At 44.4% G+C, this 22,394-nt stretch overlaps 1 protein-coding gene across 5 annotated transcripts in view; it reads left to right on the top strand.

Moving 5' to 3' along the window:
- Positions 1-22,394, top strand: part of arid1b (AT-rich interaction domain 1B) — a 236,383-nt gene that overhangs the window by 171,621 nt on the left and 42,368 nt on the right. For all 5 annotated transcript variants that reach the window (XM_088933099.1, XM_088933090.1, XM_088933107.1 and 2 more), the window contains 2 exons: positions 479-658; positions 9,292-9,631. In XM_088933099.1, the coding sequence (XP_088789225.1) occupies positions 479-658; positions 9,292-9,631 (520 nt within the window). The remainder of the gene's footprint in view (positions 1-478; positions 659-9,291; positions 9,632-22,394) is intronic.

Raw genomic sequence — 22,394 nt, 5'->3', positions numbered from 1 at the left:
AAAACGATATTTTTCTTTTCATTAAATGTAATTAACCCTCCTACTCTTAACGTGCATTTCACTTCAAAGCACTCCTTGTATGTAATCGTATCCTCTCTGCGCCATTTGTGCCTCAGATTGAACTGCTCTACAGTGACAACTACTGTTCCGGGAAGGACGGTAGAGATTTATATCTGCGAGTAACAGAAGACGCAGAATAAAACAAAGTGTAAAGGGCGAACTTCTGCTGCAGCTCCAGATCTACCTGGGATTAACAGGACAGCGGGCAGGGGCTCAGACAGTTCCAATCAGGATAGCTGATCTTCTCCAGCGCGTAGGAGCACGCTTGACTTAGCTCACCCGTTCTGTGCAGAACCCTTGCCTTTCTCTGGGATTGATCCTGTGCGCGCAAAGCCGTGCTCCAGTGACAACGCGCCGTGCCCTTGGCGGAGGCGACGGGGTCTTCTCGTTTTGACTCTGGGCTCGATCTGTGTTGTAGGTTTTATGGGTGGCATGCAGCGCAACCCCCCCGTGCCCCCGTATGGACCACAAGGGTCTGGGCCGCCCATGTCCCCGCACCCTTCTCCTGGAGCACAGATGCATCATGGGTTGGGCTCGTACCAGCAGGGAAGCTCCAGCAACACATACGGACCCCAGAGCGGCCAATACGGACCTCAAGGTGAGACAGTCGCCAAGGGCCGAAAACCGCGCATGTCTGCAGGAGGCGTTCTTATTTTTATTTGTACTGTGCATGACAGTAGGTAGTTGACCGCCAGAAGTCACTGTCCTGTAGGGAACTGTCAGGGAGGAGATGGAGATTGGACTGAATCACTGGTCTCATCTATGAGTCAAAGGCTTGATCTTCCATTTCCTTGGTTCTCTGTGTTGCTGAAAGGGAAGACTATTGCTGTTTCTTTCATTCCTGCAGTGCATGTTCAGCCATTACTCCATTGGTCCCCCCCCCCCCCCAACACTTGCCAGCAACTACAATACTGCGTGTGCCTTCCGTGATATTCTAGCAAAAATAAATGAGATCTTATTCCGAATACAAAATCGTATTGGGGAGTTTTTCATTTTATTTGTCTGGTGACCGAGGGCCGAGTTAAAACCCTTAAGGTATCAATTAGCATATTACAATGTTCAGCTGTTTACTTAGTGAGTAATTCAGCCCAGTTCGAGTCCGCAGCTAGCCTAACACAATGCAGGAGTTTATTAGTGCTGTATGAAGCCTGACATTCTCAGTTTCTTTTGGAGAGCAGATGCTGGGTTTCATTAGGGTGTTAATGTAGTTTTCTGCAGCACTGGATACAGTCTGCTCAGGAGCTGCTCTTGAATGTCTCTCCTGGTGAGGAGAGCTGTTCAATATCGCGGTGTTACCTGAATCCATGTCTTGCTGCTTCACATCCAACCTTGTCCAGACTCTGTTACAGTGATTCTGGAGCAAAGTGACCACAGCAGCTGCAGGGTGCTGAGGTAGATCACAGCACATTGGGCCTCTAATGAAACAGTCTGTCCCTAAGTCTTGTCCTCTGTAGAGCTGTCAGACTTATTTTGCTTTAGACAGGAGATTAAAGCCATAGTTTAGACTAGTCTTTGGAATATTCATGAAATGTTTGAACTTTCAATGCTCTGCTCAGTTTTTATTGGATTAAAAAGATATATACAGTATAAACCCGTATTAAGAGTGCTGTTTTCTGTGCTGAATGATAATTTCCTATCTCATTAGAAAGGGTCAGTGCTTTAGCATTGCCCTTAATCGAAGGTGATGCGTGTGACTGCCAGAGAACTTCATTAAATGCTATAAAAAAGTCTTGTGCATGAAGATATACATCTCATTATTGCAACCCTGGTAGCAGTCTGAATCTTTTCACGGAGAGAGGACTGTCCTAAATCATGCCATGTGTGCAGTGCATCAGTCTATGCCATGAGAGCTAGCAGCTGACTCCTAACAATAACATCCCTCGGTCCACATGCTGTGTTGCATTAAATAAACAGCCATGTCTGCCAAACCGCTCACAAGTTCCTATTATCACTGTAAACCAGTCTAACCTTCTGTGATATTCATTCTGTCGCGGTTGCAAGAAAGAAAATGTTATTTTAAATTGCATATTTGAGGACAGTTGAGGTTTTATTAAGCTTTTTTTTCTTATATATGGTCAGTTAAACAACATATGTGTATTTAATGCTAAGATATTTGTTATACAGTTGCAAAAAAAATTTTGTGAACCCTTTGGAATTACCTGGATTTCTGCAGTAATTCCTCATGAAAATGTGGTCTGCTCTTCAACTAAGTCACAATAATAGACAAACACAATCTGCTTAAACTTATAACACGGAAACAATTGTACTTCTTCTTGTCAGTACTGAACACATCGTTTAAACATTCACAGACTAAGCTGGAAAAAGTTTGTGAACCTCTAGGCTAATGACCTCTCCAAAAGTTAATTGGAGTCAGGTGTTCCCATCAGTGAGATGAGATTGGAGGTGTGGGCTGGAGGTGCCCTGCTCTATAAAAAAGACGCACAAAGGTTGGTTTCTGACAGCGTCTGCTCTTCTCAAGAAAGAGCTGTTCGTGTGAACCATGCCCCGATCAAAGGAAATATCCGAGAACCTTAGATGAAGAATTGTAGAGATGCATAAAGCTGGAAAAGGCTACAAAAGCATTTCTGAAGGCCTGGGTGTTTATCAATCCACAGTAAGACAAATTGTCTACAAATGGAGGAAATGCAGTACTGTTGCTACTCTCCCTAGGAGTGGACATCCTGCAAAGATCAGGGCAAGAGCGCAGCGTGCAATGCTGAAGGAGGTGAAAAAGAACCCTAGGGTAACAGCAAAGGACCTGCAGAAATCTCTTGACCTTGCCCAAGCCTCTGTTTATGTGTCTACTATAAGAACAACACTGAACAAGAATGGTGTTAATGGAAGGACACCACGGAGGAAATCACTGCTCTCCAAAAGAAACATTGCTGCACGTCTCAAGTTTGCAAAAGACCACCTGGATGTTCCACAGTGCTTCTGGGACAATGTTAGGTGGACGGATGAGACAAAAGTTGACAGACGGTCAACTTGGCAGAAACGTGCAACGCTGTGTTTGGAGGAAAAAACCTGCACACCAACACCAAAACCTCATCCCAGCCGTGAAGCAAGGCAGATGGAGCATCATGGTTTGGGGCTGCTTTGCTGCCTCAGGGCCTGGACAGCTTGCTATCGTAGAGGGAACGATGAATTCAACATTGTATCAAAACATTTTACAGGAGAATGTCAGGGCAGCGGTCCGTCACCTGAAGCTTATTAGAAGTTGGATGATGCAACAAGACAATGACCCGAAACACAGGAGTAAATCAACAACAGAATGGCTTAAACAGAAGAGAATTTGTGTTCTGGAATGGCCAAGTCAGAGTCCAGACCTCAACCCAACTGAGATGCTGTGGCATGACCTGAAGGGAGCTGTTCACGCAAGGAATCCCAGAACTATCAATGAACTGAAACAGTTTTATAAGGAGGAATGGTCTAAAATTCCTCCTAACCATTGTGCGAGTCTCATCAGCAGCTACAGGAAACGTTTGGAGGGGGTTATTGCTGTTAAAGGAAGTTCTACCAGTTACTAAATAAAAGGGTTCACATACTTTTTCCAGCCTGGACTGTGAATGTTTAAATGATGTGTTCAATATTGACAAGAAGAAGTACAATTGTTTGTGTGTTATTAGTTTAAGGAGATTGTGTTTGTCTATTATTGTGACTTAGTTGAAGAGCAGACCACATTTTTATGAGTAATTAATGCAGAAATCCAGGTAATTCCAAAGGGTTCACAAACTTTTTCTTGCAACTGTATACACAGATCTGCACAAGATATTATCCACACAGCTTGTTGCTGTTCAGTGTTAATATTGTGAGGGTTTTATAACGATGTCTTCGCTTCCAAGATAAATAGCCAGTTTGGACTGATTTCTTTTTAAAAGATCAGTGCTGATGTGTGAGATCTGTCCGCGACACTCAGAATGCGTTTTGATCACTCTTTGTGTCCAAGCTAAAGTGCAGACAACAGCTTCAGAACTCATGATTAAGCGCAAGAAACAAATCATGCTGTACGCTTTATGTATGTGTTTTTTTTTCCCCTTCCTGTCTTTGTGTTTTAATGGATATGTTTCCCAGGAAGGTAAAAATGCGAATGTTTTGTTCTGTTAATGTTACTATAAGATGGCACTGAACAGCAAACCTTAAATGTACCGTAAGTGTCAATTTCAATTCAGGTGCTGCTCAAAGCTGAAAAAACAAGTGAGGAAAGTAGCCGATCGGATGGCGGGCGGGCGGGGGGGGCGTGGAACACCCTCGCTGTCCGGTGTCTTTCACTCGGGGCCAGGGCTTGGACGCGTCTCCGGCTCAGCTGATGTTAGCTGGCTAGGCAGCTGTTCCACTTATTGTGCTTAATGACGGCTCCATCTGTTTTCTGTCTGCACTCATGCCAACAAATTACTAAACTATTAAACCAACATGGAAACTCCGGTGCGCTCCCAAATTCCTGCTCTTTCTCCTGGTGATTTTCCTGGCTCTTTCCGTTTCTGTGCCGTGAGGTGCAGGTGAGGCCTCACGCATGCACTCAGCCCTGTGCCGGTTTGATCAGAATGACGAATCCAGTACAGGAAAACAAAAAACAGGCTTTTTTTTATTATTTTCACTTCACTCAGGAATGATTTCCAGAGGACAGCTGTTTTTCTTTCTCGAATTCACCATGCTCAGGGAGATATTAAGGATCTTTGAAATGTTTTTACACCCTTCTCATGATCTGTGCCTTCATTAAACTTTATCTTTGAGTTGTTTTTAAGTTCCTTTGTCTTCATGGTTGAATGTTTGCTTTAAACTCGCTACATGAGGAACCTTACAGCGATAGGTGTACTTATCTGGGAATCATGTGAACTAGCATTATTGCATTTGATGCCTAATACCCTTTATAATTTCTAACCTTTTAAATATCACACTTTACTTCAGTGTGATCCTGCCTGGTTCTTTACCAGCAGTACTGCTTGTAGAGTAGTACTCCTGAGCTTTGTGTAGCAGAGAATGAAAGCTTTTGGAAATAAAATAAGAGGGCTATACAGGTGTTAAGCCACATGACTCTTTGCATGATTACAGATCAGAGTCGGCTTTAATGGTGTCCTACAAAACTGAACTGACAAGTTACAGTACAACAGCCTTTGAAAACTTGAAAACCTTATACTCCTGAAAGTATTATTGTTAACAAAGCTTTACATTTTTTCTTGCCAAATATGCTTGTTGGTCCATGCTGAAATTGAACGTTCTGTTCAGCCTGGCAGCGAATTACTGATTGTGAAAGGCAATGAAGGCCTGATCATTTGAGAGCTGTGCTTTGCACGGGGACAGGCATCAATTCTTCAGAAGAGATTCGCAGGTATAGGGTGATCTTCACTGTTGCGGGCCCAGGGGTGATCTGGGAACAGTTTATCGCCATGGTGGCGGACCGACGGACACTGCACAGTCATGCTCATAAAAACACGCTCACCTGAACCCTGAATCCCACGTCATCGTCACACGATTCGTCGCCGGCAGATTGAGTAGTAGGATTGAGTGTTGCGGCCCTATTACACTGTAAGCAGGCTTGTGAATACAACTCTTTGAATCCAGCTGTCAGAGGGCGCTCCTACTCTGTCCTCTCCCTAGTTTCCTGTGCTTTCCTGTCCTTCCGGTGTCTCTCTCTCTGGGGCTATATATTTCCGGGTCACTGATTCACCTTCGCTCAGCATTGACGTTCGGATGTCCTGAGACCTGCCTAGCATCCAGGTCGCCCCACGTCCTCTGCCTGAGGGCATTGGTTTCTATACGACTCCTGAACTGCTGAGCCCAGGCTAATCCCCCGTTCCGCCGCTACGCATAGGGTCTTTTTCCGCTCTCCTGCCTCTCCACGGTTCGTCCCTTCCTGACATCCGCGACACCAACAGAAATATTGCTTTTGACTTCGAGATGGATTTGCCGCCAAAACTACCTACTTGTTAACTCTGCATGTAGATCACGTTGGAACACTTCGGTGGTGAAATGTCTGCTGCGCAACCTGTACTTATTCTCTCATTCCTCACATTACATCAGGCATTACAGTGACTAGCGAGCAGGAAGTGCTACATCACTTCACGATCGTGGAATCTCCTGCTCTCGCCCGTGGTGAGATCAGGGGTTTGCGACAACATTGCGACTATACAGTACTTTCACAAAGTTCACGATTTTGTGCTTAATTTGAAATTTGTAACATTTTGCGATAATGTCAAAGAATTTATTTTGTTGCTGAGATTTAATAACTGGTCTGAGACATTGGGACTGCAGTTCCCCTTTTAGTATCAGCAAGTGAATCTGTAAATGGCTAAACCTGAATAGGTAGGTGGAGCATCTTGTTTAAATTTGCTGTAATTGGCTAATCCTGCACAAGTGGGAGGAGTGTTGTGTTTCAATGTGCTATAATTGGCTAAACCTGCACAAGTGGGAGGGGTGTCGTGTTTAAATGTGTTGTAATTGGCTAAATCTGAACAAGTGGGAGGGGCATTGTTTAAATATACGTAGAAAGGACAGGATGTCCAGCCTCCATTGCTAGAAATATTTTGAATTTTTGTGTTGGAGAAAACAAAAAAAACGAGAGGAGAATGTTGGGACCCATGTTGCTTGTTTTGTTGCCAGTTGCCTGTGGAGTCAAGAGCCCTATCTATTTCTTTCTTGAAGGACCCCAGTGAATCTGTTTTCAAAAACTCTCTTTGCATTCAGTTCCAGTTAGTTAACATTTTCGCCCCGCTTGTCCTTGTTCGACTGTTTTTCTCGAAGCAGTCTTCTAATTTAAACAAGGCCGGAGGCCAGAAGCACCGCGCTCTCCTTGTATCCCAGTTCTCGGCAGCGGAGCAAATGGATGACTGAGGCAGGACTGTGAGAAGGTGATCCACTCTGCTGAGTAGGATGCTTTCTAATGTGTTTGGTTACAGTCATCCTTTCCCCGGGAGTCAGGGGATTTAACACAGCTTTGGAATGCGTAGCCATGCTGTGAATTTCCATGTAATTGGTAAGGCTCAGCAGTCCAGTCAAGTGCGGCACTGCTATAAATACTTAGCCCAATGGCAAGTGTGCCGCCCTTGTGAAGACAGCTCTGCGAATAACTACAGGGCGGGGAAAAAAATCAACTTTCTCAGCCCTTTTTTCCTGGTCAGTTTTATGTCCTATTTATGGCTCTTACATAAGGACCTCCTAAGACTTCAAGATTATAAGCGCTTTTTTTTTTAAGCTCGTACGGTTTGGCAGTTTGAGGGACATGGGTCTGCACCCAGTGTTTAACGTATCCACCTTTCCACAGCCTGGAGACACCGGGGAGGCTTACAGATGAGACGTTACTACAGCAGCAAATCAAAAAATAGCTCTTAGTTTGAGAGGAGGGTGTGTTAGACTCCAAACAAAATGTTAGGAGTGTTTCTTTAACCCACAGATATTGATGGCATCTCAACAGTTTCCGCTGCATGAAGGCCTCTCTCTTACACTGGTGTGCTGTTTTTTTTGTTTCACTGTAGTGTAAAAGTCCTCCTGGAACTCTCTCTTCTTCAGATGAGGAATCACCTGAGCCTGAAACAGAACACACAGGTTCATTCTAAAGTATGATTTGACAGCACAGCTACTTCATATGTATTTTAACATCTCAGCCAGGGAAGAAGAAGCTTCATGAAGCTCTGAACCACAAAAAAAAAACAATCATTTCATGGAAACACTTCCTCTTTAGAAGAGGGTGGAGGTGTGTAAAGGTTTGCATTAACTTTTGGGGACGAATGAAGAAAAATTAACTGAGGGGCAAAATGGAACAGAAAAATTAGGGTGGAAGACAGGGCATCATTGTATATGGTACTTTATTCTTACAGTAGTGTTTGAAATGCACAACAGATAATACAAATATTCTGTAATGGTCAGAGCGTAAAACTACGAGATGTCCAAAACAACTTTGGATTACATTTTTTAATTGGCAGTTTGAAAGTTGCAATTCCCTGTGCATAAAGTGGAAATCTCAATATATGCTGCTTATGTACTTGCAGTTTTAGGGTTCCATTTTTGTTTTTCAAAACGCTTGTGTCTTTTCACATATGTAAGATAATCAGATAAGCTCTTAGCATCTGGAGAATGGAGAGGATTTAACAAGCTCTGGTACTGTACACACAGGTGTTGAAGGTGATGCTGCTCTTCATATCCACTCTGTTAGCTGTCACCTGTTTGACCTGAGAATGATACATTTGGCAGGAACAGCAACATTTCAAAGGAGTTATTTTTTGAAAACCTACATTTGAAGGTCGGATTTCGACTTGCAGTGTAGGTGATGTGGAATATCTTTCCACTTTCGCCACACACAGAAAGTATTTCCATTTCTGGAGTCAGTATTTTTGTTCAGATGATTGCATTTTGACTTCTCACTTATGAATAAGTGGAAAACCCTTTGTGGCTTAAAGACACTTGATCCCCTTTGCCAGACGTGTACGTAGGGGCATTATAGTCTGATCCTGATTAAAGTGTTCTTAATCACATCATAATAAATAAAATTCTCCCTTTCACGAGAGGAATTCCTTTTTTTACCATTAGCACATTGCATGGAATTCCAGCTAGTTACAGGTTTTGCTTAAAAAAGGAAGCCATTCAGCCTGTCTCGCCCATGTGGTAATTAATCTGAGGATCCCATCCAGCTGTTTTTATCAAGGGCGTAAGGGTATCGGCTTCAATTACGTATAGTTGGGTAGCTTGTTCCAGTCTTCCACAACCCTTTGTGCAACAAAGCGTCTCCTGTTCTTGGTTTCAAATGCGATTCTATGTGGTTTCCATTTGTGTCCTCTGTAAAGTTCACAGGCTTAACTTTATTTTCATTGTTTCACATGAAACTGACGAGACCCTCACTTTTTTTTATGAAGTTTAGGATTTAGCCACCCTCTTGTGCTTTCTTTATCAGCAGCCCACTATAGGTCTGGGAGGGGATCAGATCAAATTAAATAAGCTTCTCTGCCTGTTTTGGCATGGACAAATAAGCATCTCTTGCATTCAAAGAGCCGTGAAAACATAGTGCTTGCTGTCGTTTTCTGGATTAAGTTGTTTGAGCACCATTTATCACGATGCAAACAGTGGCAGAACGGTGACGAAGTGCCGAGACGGGGCGTCGTGTGAAAACCTTTAAACGACTTTTTTGCGTGTGTTGCAAAAAATAAATTAACACAGCTTTTGAAATAGTCCCACGGGACTTGTTTTGGTCTGTAAAAATGAGCTGCTGATTCCGGCGTCTTGTTTTCCTTGTCCGTCGTCTAGGTAACTACCCGAGGCCGCCCAGCTACGGGGGCACGCCCAGCGCTAACTACAGCGGCCCAGGCCCCGGCCTGAGCAACAGCCTGGGGATGAACGCCAGCAGCCCGATGCACGGACAGGGCCCGGGCCAGCCCTGCGGCTCCATGCCCCTGGGGCGGGCGCCAGGCTCGGGGATGTCCGGGCGCCCTTACTCGGGCGGCATGAGCAACATGGCTCCCAGCTCTCCCAGCATGCCTCAGCCCACGGGCCCCGGGATGGGGCCGCCTCTGCCCGGCGTCAACCGCAAAGCGCAGGAGGCAGCCGCCGCCGTGATGCAGGCCGCCGCCAACTCCGCCCAGAGCAGGTCAGCGCCGCCAAGTGCCTGGAGATGGGAGGGGGGGTCAGCAGAGTTGCCCGGTTTGCTCAATTTAGTCTTGTGCTGCTTTGCTGTAGTTCGTGCATTTGACGTCCCTCTGGAACGACGACGCACGACAGGATGAATCAAAGTTTGGGAAAGTGGGGGAGTGGGGGCCGGGGGTGGGGGGGTGGGGGTAGTGTTTATCGTCCAGGAAGCCCTTTGCCCTGTGTTTTCTGACATGCTCAGTAATTACTGGGAAGGCCTCTTCGAAGGGCAGCGATGGGAATAAACTTCAGAAGCTCACTTTCATTTGGAGCAGAACCTCCTGTCACGTGTCTGCTTGGATGGGTTTGAAAGGAGAATTGGCAAAAAACAAATAAAGGCAGCCACCCAGAGCTGCTCAGATTGGCGTCGGATCCATTCGCTCCCTGGCCAAGTGGCTGAAAATAAATTTGTGAATGTTCTGGTTTGAGGCTAAGATGGAGACGTATGAGCTGGAGAGTATTTTCCTTTTGTCTCATGTGTGAATGTTTTCATGAGAGAAACAAATGAGGCAGAGCCAGTAAGGACTGTTGGAGTGAAATGGACTGGGGAAACTCTTCTCCACGCAGGACAGCTGTGTTATGACCACAAGTTCCCCCAGCTGGGCGATTTTGGGGTATTACTAATAAGGCTGAGTCTATTGGTCTGGTGGGGCCATATGTCTCTTAAAAAAACATAACTTTGTGGTTATGATACAGTGTCTTAATCCCTGTGGTTGATTACTTTATTCAAGTGCCTTCTCCAAACTAAATAAGCAGACACTAGATCATCTGTAAGGTATGCAAACAATTGTGTTTGACAGCTGGTTCACTTGATACTGTTTGGGGAGGAGGGTGAGAAACAAGTTCCTTAGCCACCTCTGCTCAAGGGGACTTTGTGGGGTTCTTTAGGAATCGGCTTCTCGGGATTCCTGGGCTCGTTAAACTGCTGTCAACGAAATGAACGGCCAAGCTGAGGTGCTTCCTGTCTTTCGAAGATCCTTCTCGACTTTCGATTTATCAGTGATACCTCCAGGTTCCCGAGCACTCATTCATCCTAGTGGCATTTCTGAATGCCATGGTCAGTTAGGTCCTTCAGGTTGTGGGTTGTCAGTACTGTCCACCAGTGGCTTATGGTTTTGGCTGTGGAAAAGCAGAGTGAGGCAGTTTGAGTGTCAATATCCAGAACTGCCCTGCTGCAATCTCAGTTTAGAAACCACTCAGTGGATCATGTTATAATGACAATTATTTTTTCCGAAATGAACAAAAAAATACTTGAACCCAGCAGAATTAAATAATACTCATATAGGAAGACCATAATCGGATCGATTTACTTCCCCAGCAAAACAAATAAAATGTTAATATACTGTATTTTCTGTGGCTAAAATAGTACCGCAAATTCAGGCTGCAGCTTGAAAATATTGCATGTTCAAGAGGTTATGATGGAAGCTGAACTTGTCAAGTTTAAAAAATCCAACTCCAGAATTGCCAAAATGGCCTTTTAAAAAACAAAGGGTGTATTGTCTTTGATTATATGGTAGTCAAATTATTTCAAATGCTGCTGAAATTATATAATGTAGTTTAAAAAACTAAATACTGGATAACTGCATCTACTGTTAGCATTATGTACAGGGGTGTGGATAGAAAATGTTGTTTCAGCTCAGTTGTTAGAAGAGTTATCAGCATTGAGAATATTTATTGGGAATCTCAGAGTATTGAGATTATTTCTCTCAGTAACAATATTTAGGATAGTCAAGGAAATAGTGACACGAAACTTTTATTGCAATGTAGAGGTTCTGCAAATTAGTTTGGTTGTGTTATGTTCTTTTTCTGTGATTAAACCACTTTAAGTCAACCTTGATTCCTGGATTTCGTGTCTTTACAGGACTTTGAACCTTTCAATAACTAGAGTGCTGAACTGATCCTTAATTACTTAATTCACAGAGAACTCTTCAATGATGATGATGATGATTAATATTATATTGATACAACCTTAACCATTTATTTAGCATATGTATCATGTATGTATTGAATAATAATTGAAGTGGGATAAAAGAGAATCTAATGCTTTTATCAGCATTCATTAGTAATATTTATTTTGTTTCCAGCTGGAGCTATTTAAAAATCGATTTTTTATTTTAGTTCTGGCAATATTGCATTCTGTTTACATTTAGCAGTCACTGTGATGTGGCATACGAGGCACAAATGTTTCAATTAATTGAATTAATCCCTAGCTAATTTCTAGACTTATTCTGTAAGGTCAGGAGAAAAGCATTTACAGCAGTTGGATAAAAGCTTGTTGATTCAGATCTAAATTTTTATAATGACAACTATGGCATTAAATCCAGTAGGCCTGATCTATTGTAAGGCATAATCAGTACTAGACCTATGTATGTTGACATGTATCGCACGCACACTTGCACACAGAACTGTAAACGAGAGGTCTGTGTTTTCGATTCTGTGGTTTGCATGAGAACGAATTCTAGTAAAGCATCAACAGCGCTGTCATTTACCTTGTCCGGTTTGTATAATGAGATTAACGGCCATCACACTGGAGCTGATGACTGCTGGAGTTCCAGTACACAAGCAGCTATCAGGAAACAGGATGTTTGTGCTGCGGTAAATGGGAAATCACAAGTACAAAGGGAGGCAGTCTTTCACTGGAAGTGTAGACTAATAACCTCTTGGTGAACTGCGGTAAAACAGTTACTGCGGTAAAAGAACAGGTTGAAAAAAAGTATTTCTTCAAAGAGCCCTTGCTTGTTCCAGTAAGTTAGCATAAGTGCCAGAGTAGCTGTTGACGCTGCGCCCTGGGCTGCTCAGGCCCGGGGATTCTGGGAAACGCTGGCTCAGACAGGCCTGCACATTCCTGCTGAATCTGCAGAAGAACTTTTAAATAGATGTGTGTATCGTGAATAATCCCAAATGCTGTGCTTAGTGCTTGTGAATGTTCTGAATTCAGTTAAAAATGCGAGGACGTGAACTACTTTTTTCGTCACTGCCGAGTAAGAAAGAAGCCTGAGGAAACAAGTGTAACTTCAGTAGGGTTTAACGGGAGGTGAGGTCACCCAGGCGTTGTTTGATTGAAATCTCAGGCACAGGCCAGGTTGCACAGACATAATGCAGCAACAGATGTGGAATCATTTTTCATTTCATTTCTAAATCTGTTATGTTTGAGAATCGCAAAATTCATACCGAGGTTAAAAAAAGGAGAAAAAAAACGTTTCATGCAGCCATGGTCAAACAGATTTTAAAAATGGCTAACCGTGCACAACATAACCTCCTAACTGCAAGGAAGGCACTTCTGAAGACAATCCCAGCCCTTGCAAATCGTAAGTCTCCAAGATGTACAGGACTGGCTGACAATCTCTGCCAAATATTCGTAGAGGGCCGTTATTCTAGTCACTACACTAAGCTAGAAGGTCACAGTTGTTTTTCTGTCTTTGGGAATCGTTTTCCTCTCGACCCACCTGAGGTCGGAGGAAGGCAAAAAGGTTGTGCTTTTGTCCCGAAAATGGCCGCACACTCCGGGCGGCCTGCGTGCCAGGCCGGGACCGGGGGGTCCCAGCCCCCATTCCCACCTCGGCACCGCACTCCTGCGGCTCCCCGGCTGTCACGCCGCCACTGCCCGAGCCGTGCAGGTGGGTAGTGGCACAGAGCGACACTTCCTGGAAGAGCCTTGGGGCCATTTTGCCAGTATGACATAAGGCCCTCTTGAGCGAAATAAAAAAAGACATTAATGTAACAGAAATGACAGAATAGCCGCCTCTTCGAAGGCTGATTTCTAACCTGTGGCAAACATCTGCATGCCTCATCACAGGTGGCTTTTGGTTCAGCGGTGTGCTGTGGGTCCTGTGTTTCATTTTTTTAACGAGTTTCCTTTGGAGCGAGCCGACAAACCCCCGCCAGCCCTTCCCCTCGCTCTCACCTGAGATCTTCCTGATAATAATGGGGAAGGCTTGGCCGTGCTGGAGTGGACAGTGCAGGTGGAGGATGTGCTCGTCTGCCACTCTGCTTGCCATCCCTCACGGTGGCAGCCAGCAGCCAAATCACCCTGCAGCTCACCACTGGCAGCTCACTGAAGCTCAGCAGGTGTGAGCCTGGTCAGTACCTGGATGGGAGACCTCCTGTGAAAAACTAAGGTTGCTGCTGGAAGAGGTGTTAGTGGGGCCAGTAGGGGGAGCTCACCCTGCAGTCTGTGTGGGTCCTAATGCCCCAGTATAGTGACGGGGACACTACACTGTAAACAGGCGCCGTCCTTCGGATGAGACGTAAAACTGAGATCCTAACTCTCTGTGTTCAATTAAAATCCCAGGCTGTTTCTCGAAAAGAGTAGGGGTGTTACCCCAGCGTCCTGGCCAGATTGCCCCCTGGCCTTTACCAATCATGGCCTCCTAATAATCCCCATCTCTGAACTGGCTTCATCACTCTGCTCTCCTCCCCACTGAGAGCTGGTGTGTGGGGAGTGTACTGGTGCATTATGGCTGCCATCGCATCATCCAGGTGGTGGTGGTGGAGGGAAGTCCCCATCACCTGTAAAGAGCTTTGAGTGGAGTGTCCAGAAAAGCGCTATATGAGTGTAAGGAATTATTATTTTAGTATTTAGAGAATTGCTTCACAATGTATTCGCTTGGTTTATTTTGCAGACGTTGTCCATTTCGTTCTGAAGGACGCAAAAGGTGACGGACACAAACTTTTCAGTCCTTTACGTTCTTTTAATGACGGGACAGTCAAAGGAAAGCATTTGGAGAGCTGTTCCGTTTTAAAAAAAAGTAACCAAAATTCATCACCAACATTTAAACCGAAAGGCTGTCGTGGTTTTTCTCACTCAGATCATTTGAGGTTTTGTTGTGGTGCAGTATTTATTCTTCTAAATACACTGTACAACCCTGTGCTTGTTTATTAGTTTTAAATTTTCCTGCAGTAATTGAACTGCACAGACCTTGTTATGAAGCCCCTCTCGGGGAAACGCAGTGCAGACACACTCCACAGCTCTGCTAAAGAATATGATTACAGTGAGATAATACAACCGCACATGACAGCAGCACTCACATGGCCTGGGAGGGATATAAATCAGAGGTGATAGGTAGACGTACTGCAGTCGCCTGTCATAATAACCAATATCCACAGCATGCTGAGTGTGACATGGGGGACCCGTGTGTCAAGCAGAGCAATGCATTTTGATGGTTCCACAGCCCAGTAATGAAATGCATAAAAATACAATTATAAGAAACTTCCTTTCCACTTTTTAGCACTCAAAAAAAAAGGAAGTATAAAATAACGAATGAGGAAAAAAATACATCGTTTTCAATTTTAAATGGACAAAAATCTCTTAGAGTGGCAGTGTTGGCTTCTTTAGGGCCGGAGTTGAAGCATCACAAGCTATTTGGCATTTTGGAGATGCATTTTACTTGACAGCTCTGATTAATGACTTGTAACGCCCTTTCTAGCGGACGAATCTGTAAACACTGAAAAGGCCATTAAGAGAGAGCATCACTGTCAAAAAGCCCTGGCACAACATGCTGTCCCGTGTTCTGCTAAATATGGAGAACTGTCAGTCTTCACTTTCATTCTGAAATTTGTTCTGTGGGAATGCGATGCGGGTAGTGAAATAATGTCTGTCAGCTTCTTTCTTCATTAACAGTTTTACGTCAGACTTTCAGTTGTGTTTTTTATGGGGGCAGAATCACAGAACTGGGGCCCTGGGTTTGGTTCCTGGGGTGCTGTCGGCGTGAGGTTTGCACGTTCTCCCCGTGTTCTTGTGCATTTCCTCTGGGTGCTCGGATTTTCTCCTTAGACATACTGGAAGGTAATTGGTTTCTGGGCCGTGGTGTGAGTGTGTGTGTGCCCCGTGATGGACTGGCGTCCCATCCAGGGTGTATCCTGCCTTGTGCCCATTTCTTGCCAGGATTGGCAAGCAGTTAGAAAATGGTTGTTTGTTGTTCATGAGTAAAAATTCTTTTAAAGCAAACCTTTGAATTCCGTACTCTCTGTTTTGACGTTACACATGCTTATTAACACAGCAGCTCTGAGAATGTTAAGTGCTGTGAGCCCACGGCCTGTGTTTCTGTGGTGTCTCGTGTTGTTCTGTTTGGAGGCTCAGGCAGTGTTTATTTCAGCTGCGTTTCACTACCTGGAGGCTTGGAATCGCACATCTGGATACGTTTCAAACATCCACGGACCAGGGATTTGGGGTTTCAAGGAAAATCATGCCAAGCATGTTAATCCCCACAGCTATGAAGAGTTTTATTATTCTTTTTCTTCTTTTTGATGCGTCTGCGTCAACTCTTTCAGTTGGCCCTTAGATGTTGCTCGCTTTTCTGCAGATCTGAATGTAATTAAAAGTTGACGAGGACGAAAATCCACTGAGATGCACTGTCTCATGCAGCTGGCAGCAGAGGACCCGGACTTTTAGAGCTGCCGTTGCGAATGTGTGGAGCTGACAGGCGAAAGTGCAGGAATTAGGAGCACATTCCTATCAAGAGCCTTGCATGTGTTAAAGGCTGGCATCCTGGGAAGTGCAATTCTCCCAGCTTTTAGGATATTTTCATTCCATCTTTTGTGCTTTGACCTCAAAGATGACTTGGGTTTACGATTTTAAATTTTGAAGGGCTGGTTTACTAAGCACGTTTAAAATGATTTTCCTGTGAAAATGCCCTGAGAAGTCAGATATTTTTTTTTTTCATTTTAGCTCACTGCCGCATTTCTAGTCCTGTAGCGACACGTTTTGCCTTCTTACAAAGGACACTCATTTAGCGCAGCCATGCAGGAGAATTTAACTGATAATAATGAACAATGCAGTTCAGCCTGGCTGGGTTGTTGGGGTTTCTTTCAGCAGATCTGTAGTATTGCAAGTGTGAGGCTGATCTCCAGTTCTTTATTTCTTCTGATTATTTCTCTTTGGCCAAATGTGAGGTTTGTATTGTTCGTACACATCTTGTGGAAAGTAAACATATGAAACTTTAAGGTCACCTTGTATAAATGCATATGGCAGGAAAAGGCGGTGGTAGTGTGACAGTAGAAATGCACTGCTGAGCTCCGTAGTAGTGCATCACATTGTCATTCAAGGTAGAGACAACATATATAAAAGACAGAACTCATAAAGTTACTCACCCATTAAGAACAGCCATGTACAGAACTGGGTTGGAAACATCTCTCAGACATTAATTTCTGGAGCTTTAAACTGCTGTTTGCTTTCCATGTTCCATTTTCCTTTCCATGTCCATTTTTTTCCAGTGCCATTTTAGTAAGGGTTCTGGTTCTTACGAGTAGCAGTAGTTCTCATTGTTTGAAATGGGTGAATGTGTGTTTACCTGTGACTGGAGTGGGTCGCTGGGAAGGTTTTGTTCCCAGTCCTTAGTAACTGGCACTTCAGAAACACTCAGAGATGTGTCAAAGAAAGCCAGCCACTGGCCAGTTGTGCCTTTTTTTCCCCCCAAACATACCACTTGCTTTTTCAAATGCTGCCATTTTTAGGGAGTCAGGGGAATCTTGTGATTAATTTTCAAGGAAGCAACAGGGACCTTATTCATAGACGTTCTGTGTCACACCAGGGGTTCAGATGCCCTGACAGGATCTTTCAAAGAGACAGGCCCAGAAAAACAGAGACAGACGCCGCCTTACGGTACAAACCAAGTGCTCTTTATTTACAATCTGGGGCAAATTATCCAAGAGAAATATTTCACAAACCGAGACAAAAAACAAGCTTTTCTTTGAGCAGCTCACTGACATTTTAATAGTGCCCTTCACTGATGCTGCTCGCTAGCTTCTCAAAGCAGACGCCTCACTCCCACAAAGAGTTGCCACAAAAAGACGTCTCCAAAACTTCTTTCCTCATCGATCTCCTTCTTCTTCCGGTGTCGCACACTGCAGCATCTGCTTCCTGGTTTTTAAATTGCCCCCTGCCCAGTTGTCTTCTTCCGTCTGGTCAGGTGGCTGTGGGCGCATGTAGTAGTGCAGACAAGAGCTGCCATCTTAATTGTGCCTCTCGTCCCATCCAGTTCTTTTACGTCCTCTTAAATGCTTGGCTGGGTGATTCTCTTAATTCGGTGTTCACTCTTCTGAGTATTCCACTAACTGAGTGCAGAATTCAGAAGCCCGCTCTGTTGCTTATATTTCAACTTTCTTCCTGTATTTTCATACATCATACTCAAGTACGTTGGCGGGGTCATCTTCTCTAGGAACGCCGATTTCAATGTGTTGAAAAGCCATTCCCCATGAACCTATGAAATGAAACGATCCTACATTTTTCTCTGGACATGGGATAAACACAGCACGTTCAGGGTTCTGGATGTCTCGGTTTGTGGGATCATCTACCAATTACTCTTATCTTTGTTCAAATCGTCAGTTTAAAAGTAACGACCACAGACCTCTTATGGCCACCCTACACCGTTTGTGACATGTGAGCATTGCACTGCCGCAGCTTTTGGTACCACATCCGGTGATCTACACCAGTTCAGTCCAGAAATATGTTCTGATCCTTGATCAGTTGCACCTCAGCTTGTTTGCCGGTTCTTTGCTGACGGCGCTGTTGCGCAGGTGCTGATGAAACTGTATGACCAGACAAAATATTCAGTAACGGTGCACCCGATTGTACATCCATCCATTTTCTAACCGCTACTTCCAATTAATGGTCGCGGGGAAGCCGGCGCCTATCCCAGCAAGCATCTGGGCCGCTTTTCCAAGAAGTCAGTTATCCTGTCAGTATGTTTTTGGACTGTGGGAGGAAACCAGAGCACATGGAGGATACCTACGCAAACACAGGGAGAACATGCCAACTCCACATAGACAGCATCGCAGGAATTGAACCCAGGGCCCCACTGCTGCGAGGCAACAAATCTACTCACTGCGCCACCTTGCTGCCCATAAACAAATTTTATGGTGTAATGAGATGATATTTTAATTCCGTTATACTAGTGACATGCATTTCGTTCACTGTGAACTGACAGCAGGGGAAATGGCAAACCGTATCGTTTTGGTAATGTCATTGCATGAAGGCAGGCATTGTAGTAATGGAGCAGTTTATTGCGCTCATTTTGAAATGCTGCTCGAACCGAGCTTTTCACTGAAGCCCTGTGCTTGCTCGGCCCGCGGGCTCGTCTGCCTGTCACTCGCGGGATTCCTCGTCTGCACACATCCTGTTGGCTCTTTTTTTGTTGTTGTTGTTGGGAGGTGGCTAGCGAGGCCGTTGGGAGACGATATTGAGACAGCGCAAAAAAATTAAAAGATGTACGTAGCATTAGAGAGCTAATTTATGTGTCTCAGTGTGCCCAGGTGCGTAAAAAGAGACTTGAGGACTTGAAACGGAGCAGGACGCGGAGCCTGGTGGGTTTCTGTGCTGTTGACGAGCCGGTCCTGTGACCAGAGTAGACTGTAGGCGTGGCATTCTGGTGCAGGCGAGCTCTTGGGACACCAGGGTTTCAGTCCAGAGAGCAGGAGCTGATCTCCTGAAGAAACATCACTCAAAGGCGTCAGGTGGGGCTGCACATTGGTGGTGGTGGAGGGGATCCCCATTACCTGTGAAGCGCTTTGAGTGGAGTGTCCAGAAAAGCGCTATATAACTGTAAGCAATTATTAATTAATTATAAAGGCGTCATTATAACGTGGTCCTGGAGATCTGTTCCTCACGGTGGTCTTTTTTATCTGTGATTGATATCTGAAGACATCATTATTAGTAATATTATTATTAGTAATAGCTCTACTACTGGTACTCTGCACATGATAACCACATTTAAGCATTTTTATAAGCTAAAAGAACCGTGATCATTATCAGCCAGGCACTCACCAGCCTCCACATGTATTTTTACATCCCTGTCCATACTGATACTTCGCCTTCTATCTTTGTCTTTTTTAATTGTACCTCTTTTTCCAGACATTTTGTTTTGAAAGTACAAAAAACTGAAAGCAAAGTGAAAGCGAACAGTAGAAGGAAACATAATTTGCTTGGCTAGGTACTTGATGAATACAATGATGCATTTTCTTTTTCTAGAGATTTCACCCAGCTCATGGATTTTATGGGGTTTTCTTCTTAAAAAGTGTTTGAAGATTTATGTCCGTATCGTAAACATATATTCATGTGGGAGTGCTGTGCTTTGCTTTATGTCAGAGGGAGGGAACGTAGGTGCTCATTTGTCAAAAATCGATTTCTGCGCCCCAAAAAATATAATAATACGTTTTTATATAAAATGGTGATTTAATGTAGCCCATGTGAAGCCAAAATCTCAAGTCAAGTTATTTAAGACACACTATTGAACAAAACTTAACAACAGTTCATTCAAAGACTCGGCAGGCAATGGTGTCCAGCGTGAGATATTACAACGCAAAAAAACCCAACAACAAATGGGTTGGAAACAGCAAAAAGATTTCAGGCTTGTTCTCTCTGTTTCTTGAAAACAAGACTTTTTTTTCACAACGTCATTTGCTCAGAGATTGATCTTCAACTATCCCCTTTCTAGTGCCTTCCAGCTCAGTTTCATGTCATTTGAAATGGGGCCTGGCTCACTACTCTGTCCTTTTCCCATGATGTGGCCTCTTACTTCGAAGTAGTTTTACCCTGAAATTCACACTTTCACAATTCACAACTTCTTGGTAATGCATACAACAGTACTGCCGCCTCAGTGCAATTTCCAGTGTTTTTGGTTTGTGTTTTAAACTGAATACCAGTGTTGATTTACTGAGCCTTCTGATATATTTGCACAGTCAGTTCTGCTGTGGCGCTATTTTTGTGGTGCTTTAGCCGCAGAGAATTCCCAGGGATCAGCTATTAAGTGTGGGTCAGAAGTCATCGCTTCAGTTTCCAAAGAGTTCAGCGGTTTGAAAACAAACTGTACAGCTGAGGAGAAAATGTTGAGATTTGAAAGGTTTCTAACTCACAGTGCGTCAGAATCCACCATTGTAAAGCAGACTAAAAGGTTCATCGTGGGAGTATGCCCCTGCTTCCATATACTGTGGGGTAGGGGTGTGAAGTTTGTCGCCACGTGCTGTGTGTCTGTGCAGTATGATCACATGGTGTCTCCTAGTCAGAAATCGAGGCGCTCTCCCCTCCTGGCACTTTCTAACAGCTCTCTGAACCCGAAGAGATAGTTGATGGCTGAGCTGGTGTTTGTTCTGCAGAGAACGTGGTCAAAGAAAGAATATTTTGATCCAGGCAGAGACTGTGGTCTGGGTGTAATGCCCAAAAGCGTTAAGTAGAGGACGTATGCACCAGTCTCATATGTAAAACATTCCGGTGTGTTTATGCATGGAGCAGTGTTGCAGTGAAGGCAAGTTAAAATCCCCTCCAGGCTAGGCCCCTGCCCAGGCGTGAGCAGCTTTCATATTTACATACAAGCTGACGTTTTGTTTTACAGGGAGCAGAGAACTCGATATGGAAGGCGAAGGCGAACAGCCTCTTCGCTGCACTCCAGCAGCAGATCTCTGTGGCTTACGGTCCAGATCAGTTGTCCGGACACTCCTGTTCTGAAGCCAGCAGCTTGTCAGATGCTTCCCTGTGTGAATGCCATGACATTTTGAAGTCCCCTTTTAGAACGTCCGATGCGTTTCTGACTGTGTTCCATTTGGCTTCCATATATGGACAGGGGTCTAAATGCTGTCCATTACATAGGAATAAACGAATGTTAGACTAGCAGAACGTTCACTAGCCGGCCACCTTATGTTGTTTTGATTATTAGAAAGCGCGATATGAAGGCTTTGTTTACAGCTTTGCTTTATTTTTGTTTAATTTCTTATGCATGTTCTTATTAATATCCGGACCTCTCCTGGAGAGCGGTCATCACAGTGAATTTTATCTCCCAGCCATACGGCCCGCGGAGAAGGCCGAGCCAGGGCTGATATTGGCGCGGTCGGCGGCGGGAGGCGAGGGGGGCGTCCCAGCCGCCCCGGCTCCCTGACCCCAAGGCCTCCCTCTACACGGGCTGAGCCGGACCCCTCCTGGGGCCAAAGCACAAGGGGGGTTCGATGAAGAGGCAAATACATGAAAGAAATTGGAGGGGGGAGCAAGAATGCCCTGGGGGCAGGCGGGGAGGAGGGGGGGGGCATTTCCTTAAAGAAAGAAGAAAGAATTTTGACCTTTGCAGTAAATACATTTCATAGATAAATAAAGCACGGCCTGAATGTCAGAAGGACTGATGTGCCACCAGCCGTCGCTGCTCACAGCCCTGGCAGGAGGAGATCAATGTTCAGAATTAGGGGAATGAACGACTTCTGTTTTTCAGACGGTTTCAATGGATTTATTTTCAGACAAGCGGTTTAATAGATGTCCTTTTATTTTATTTAGCCCTTTTTTTTTTACTCGGTTAGAAAGTCAAAGTGGCTGTGGCGCTCTGGAGCAGATTGCATTCATTTATAATTCATACCTTCCCGTCCCGTAGACTGTGCCAGAAAAGCACTCTTCCCCCCTTTTTCCTGCTCTCCTCTGCCAGGTCCAGCTGCAGGAACCCTGGCTGAGTTGCTGTGTGTGGTACACAACAGTATCGAACGTATTTATTAGGAATTTATATCTAAAAAATGACACCCAGCTAAGTGCATATTTGAAGTTTTGTGTTCATGTTGTTGTTGTTGTTGTTTTGTATTTTCTCTACATCTGCACCAGGCCTTGAGTATTGCTTCTTGAAAAATGAAACACAAAACAACATGAAGAACCTCCAACATCTGAACAGTGGGTGGATATTGCGAACGAGACTCGTACGCTGGATCACGTCACTTTTTATGTGATGGGTTAATTATGTTTTATCTCTTTCACCCTCTTGCCC

The sequence above is a fragment of the Atractosteus spatula genome, chromosome 2 (assembly GCF_055471065.1).
Source record: "Atractosteus spatula isolate fAtrSpa1 chromosome 2, fAtrSpa1.hap1, whole genome shotgun sequence".
Lineage (NCBI taxonomy): Eukaryota > Metazoa > Chordata > Actinopteri > Semionotiformes > Lepisosteidae > Atractosteus > Atractosteus spatula.
This window is presented reverse-complemented; position numbering and strand designations above follow the sequence as displayed.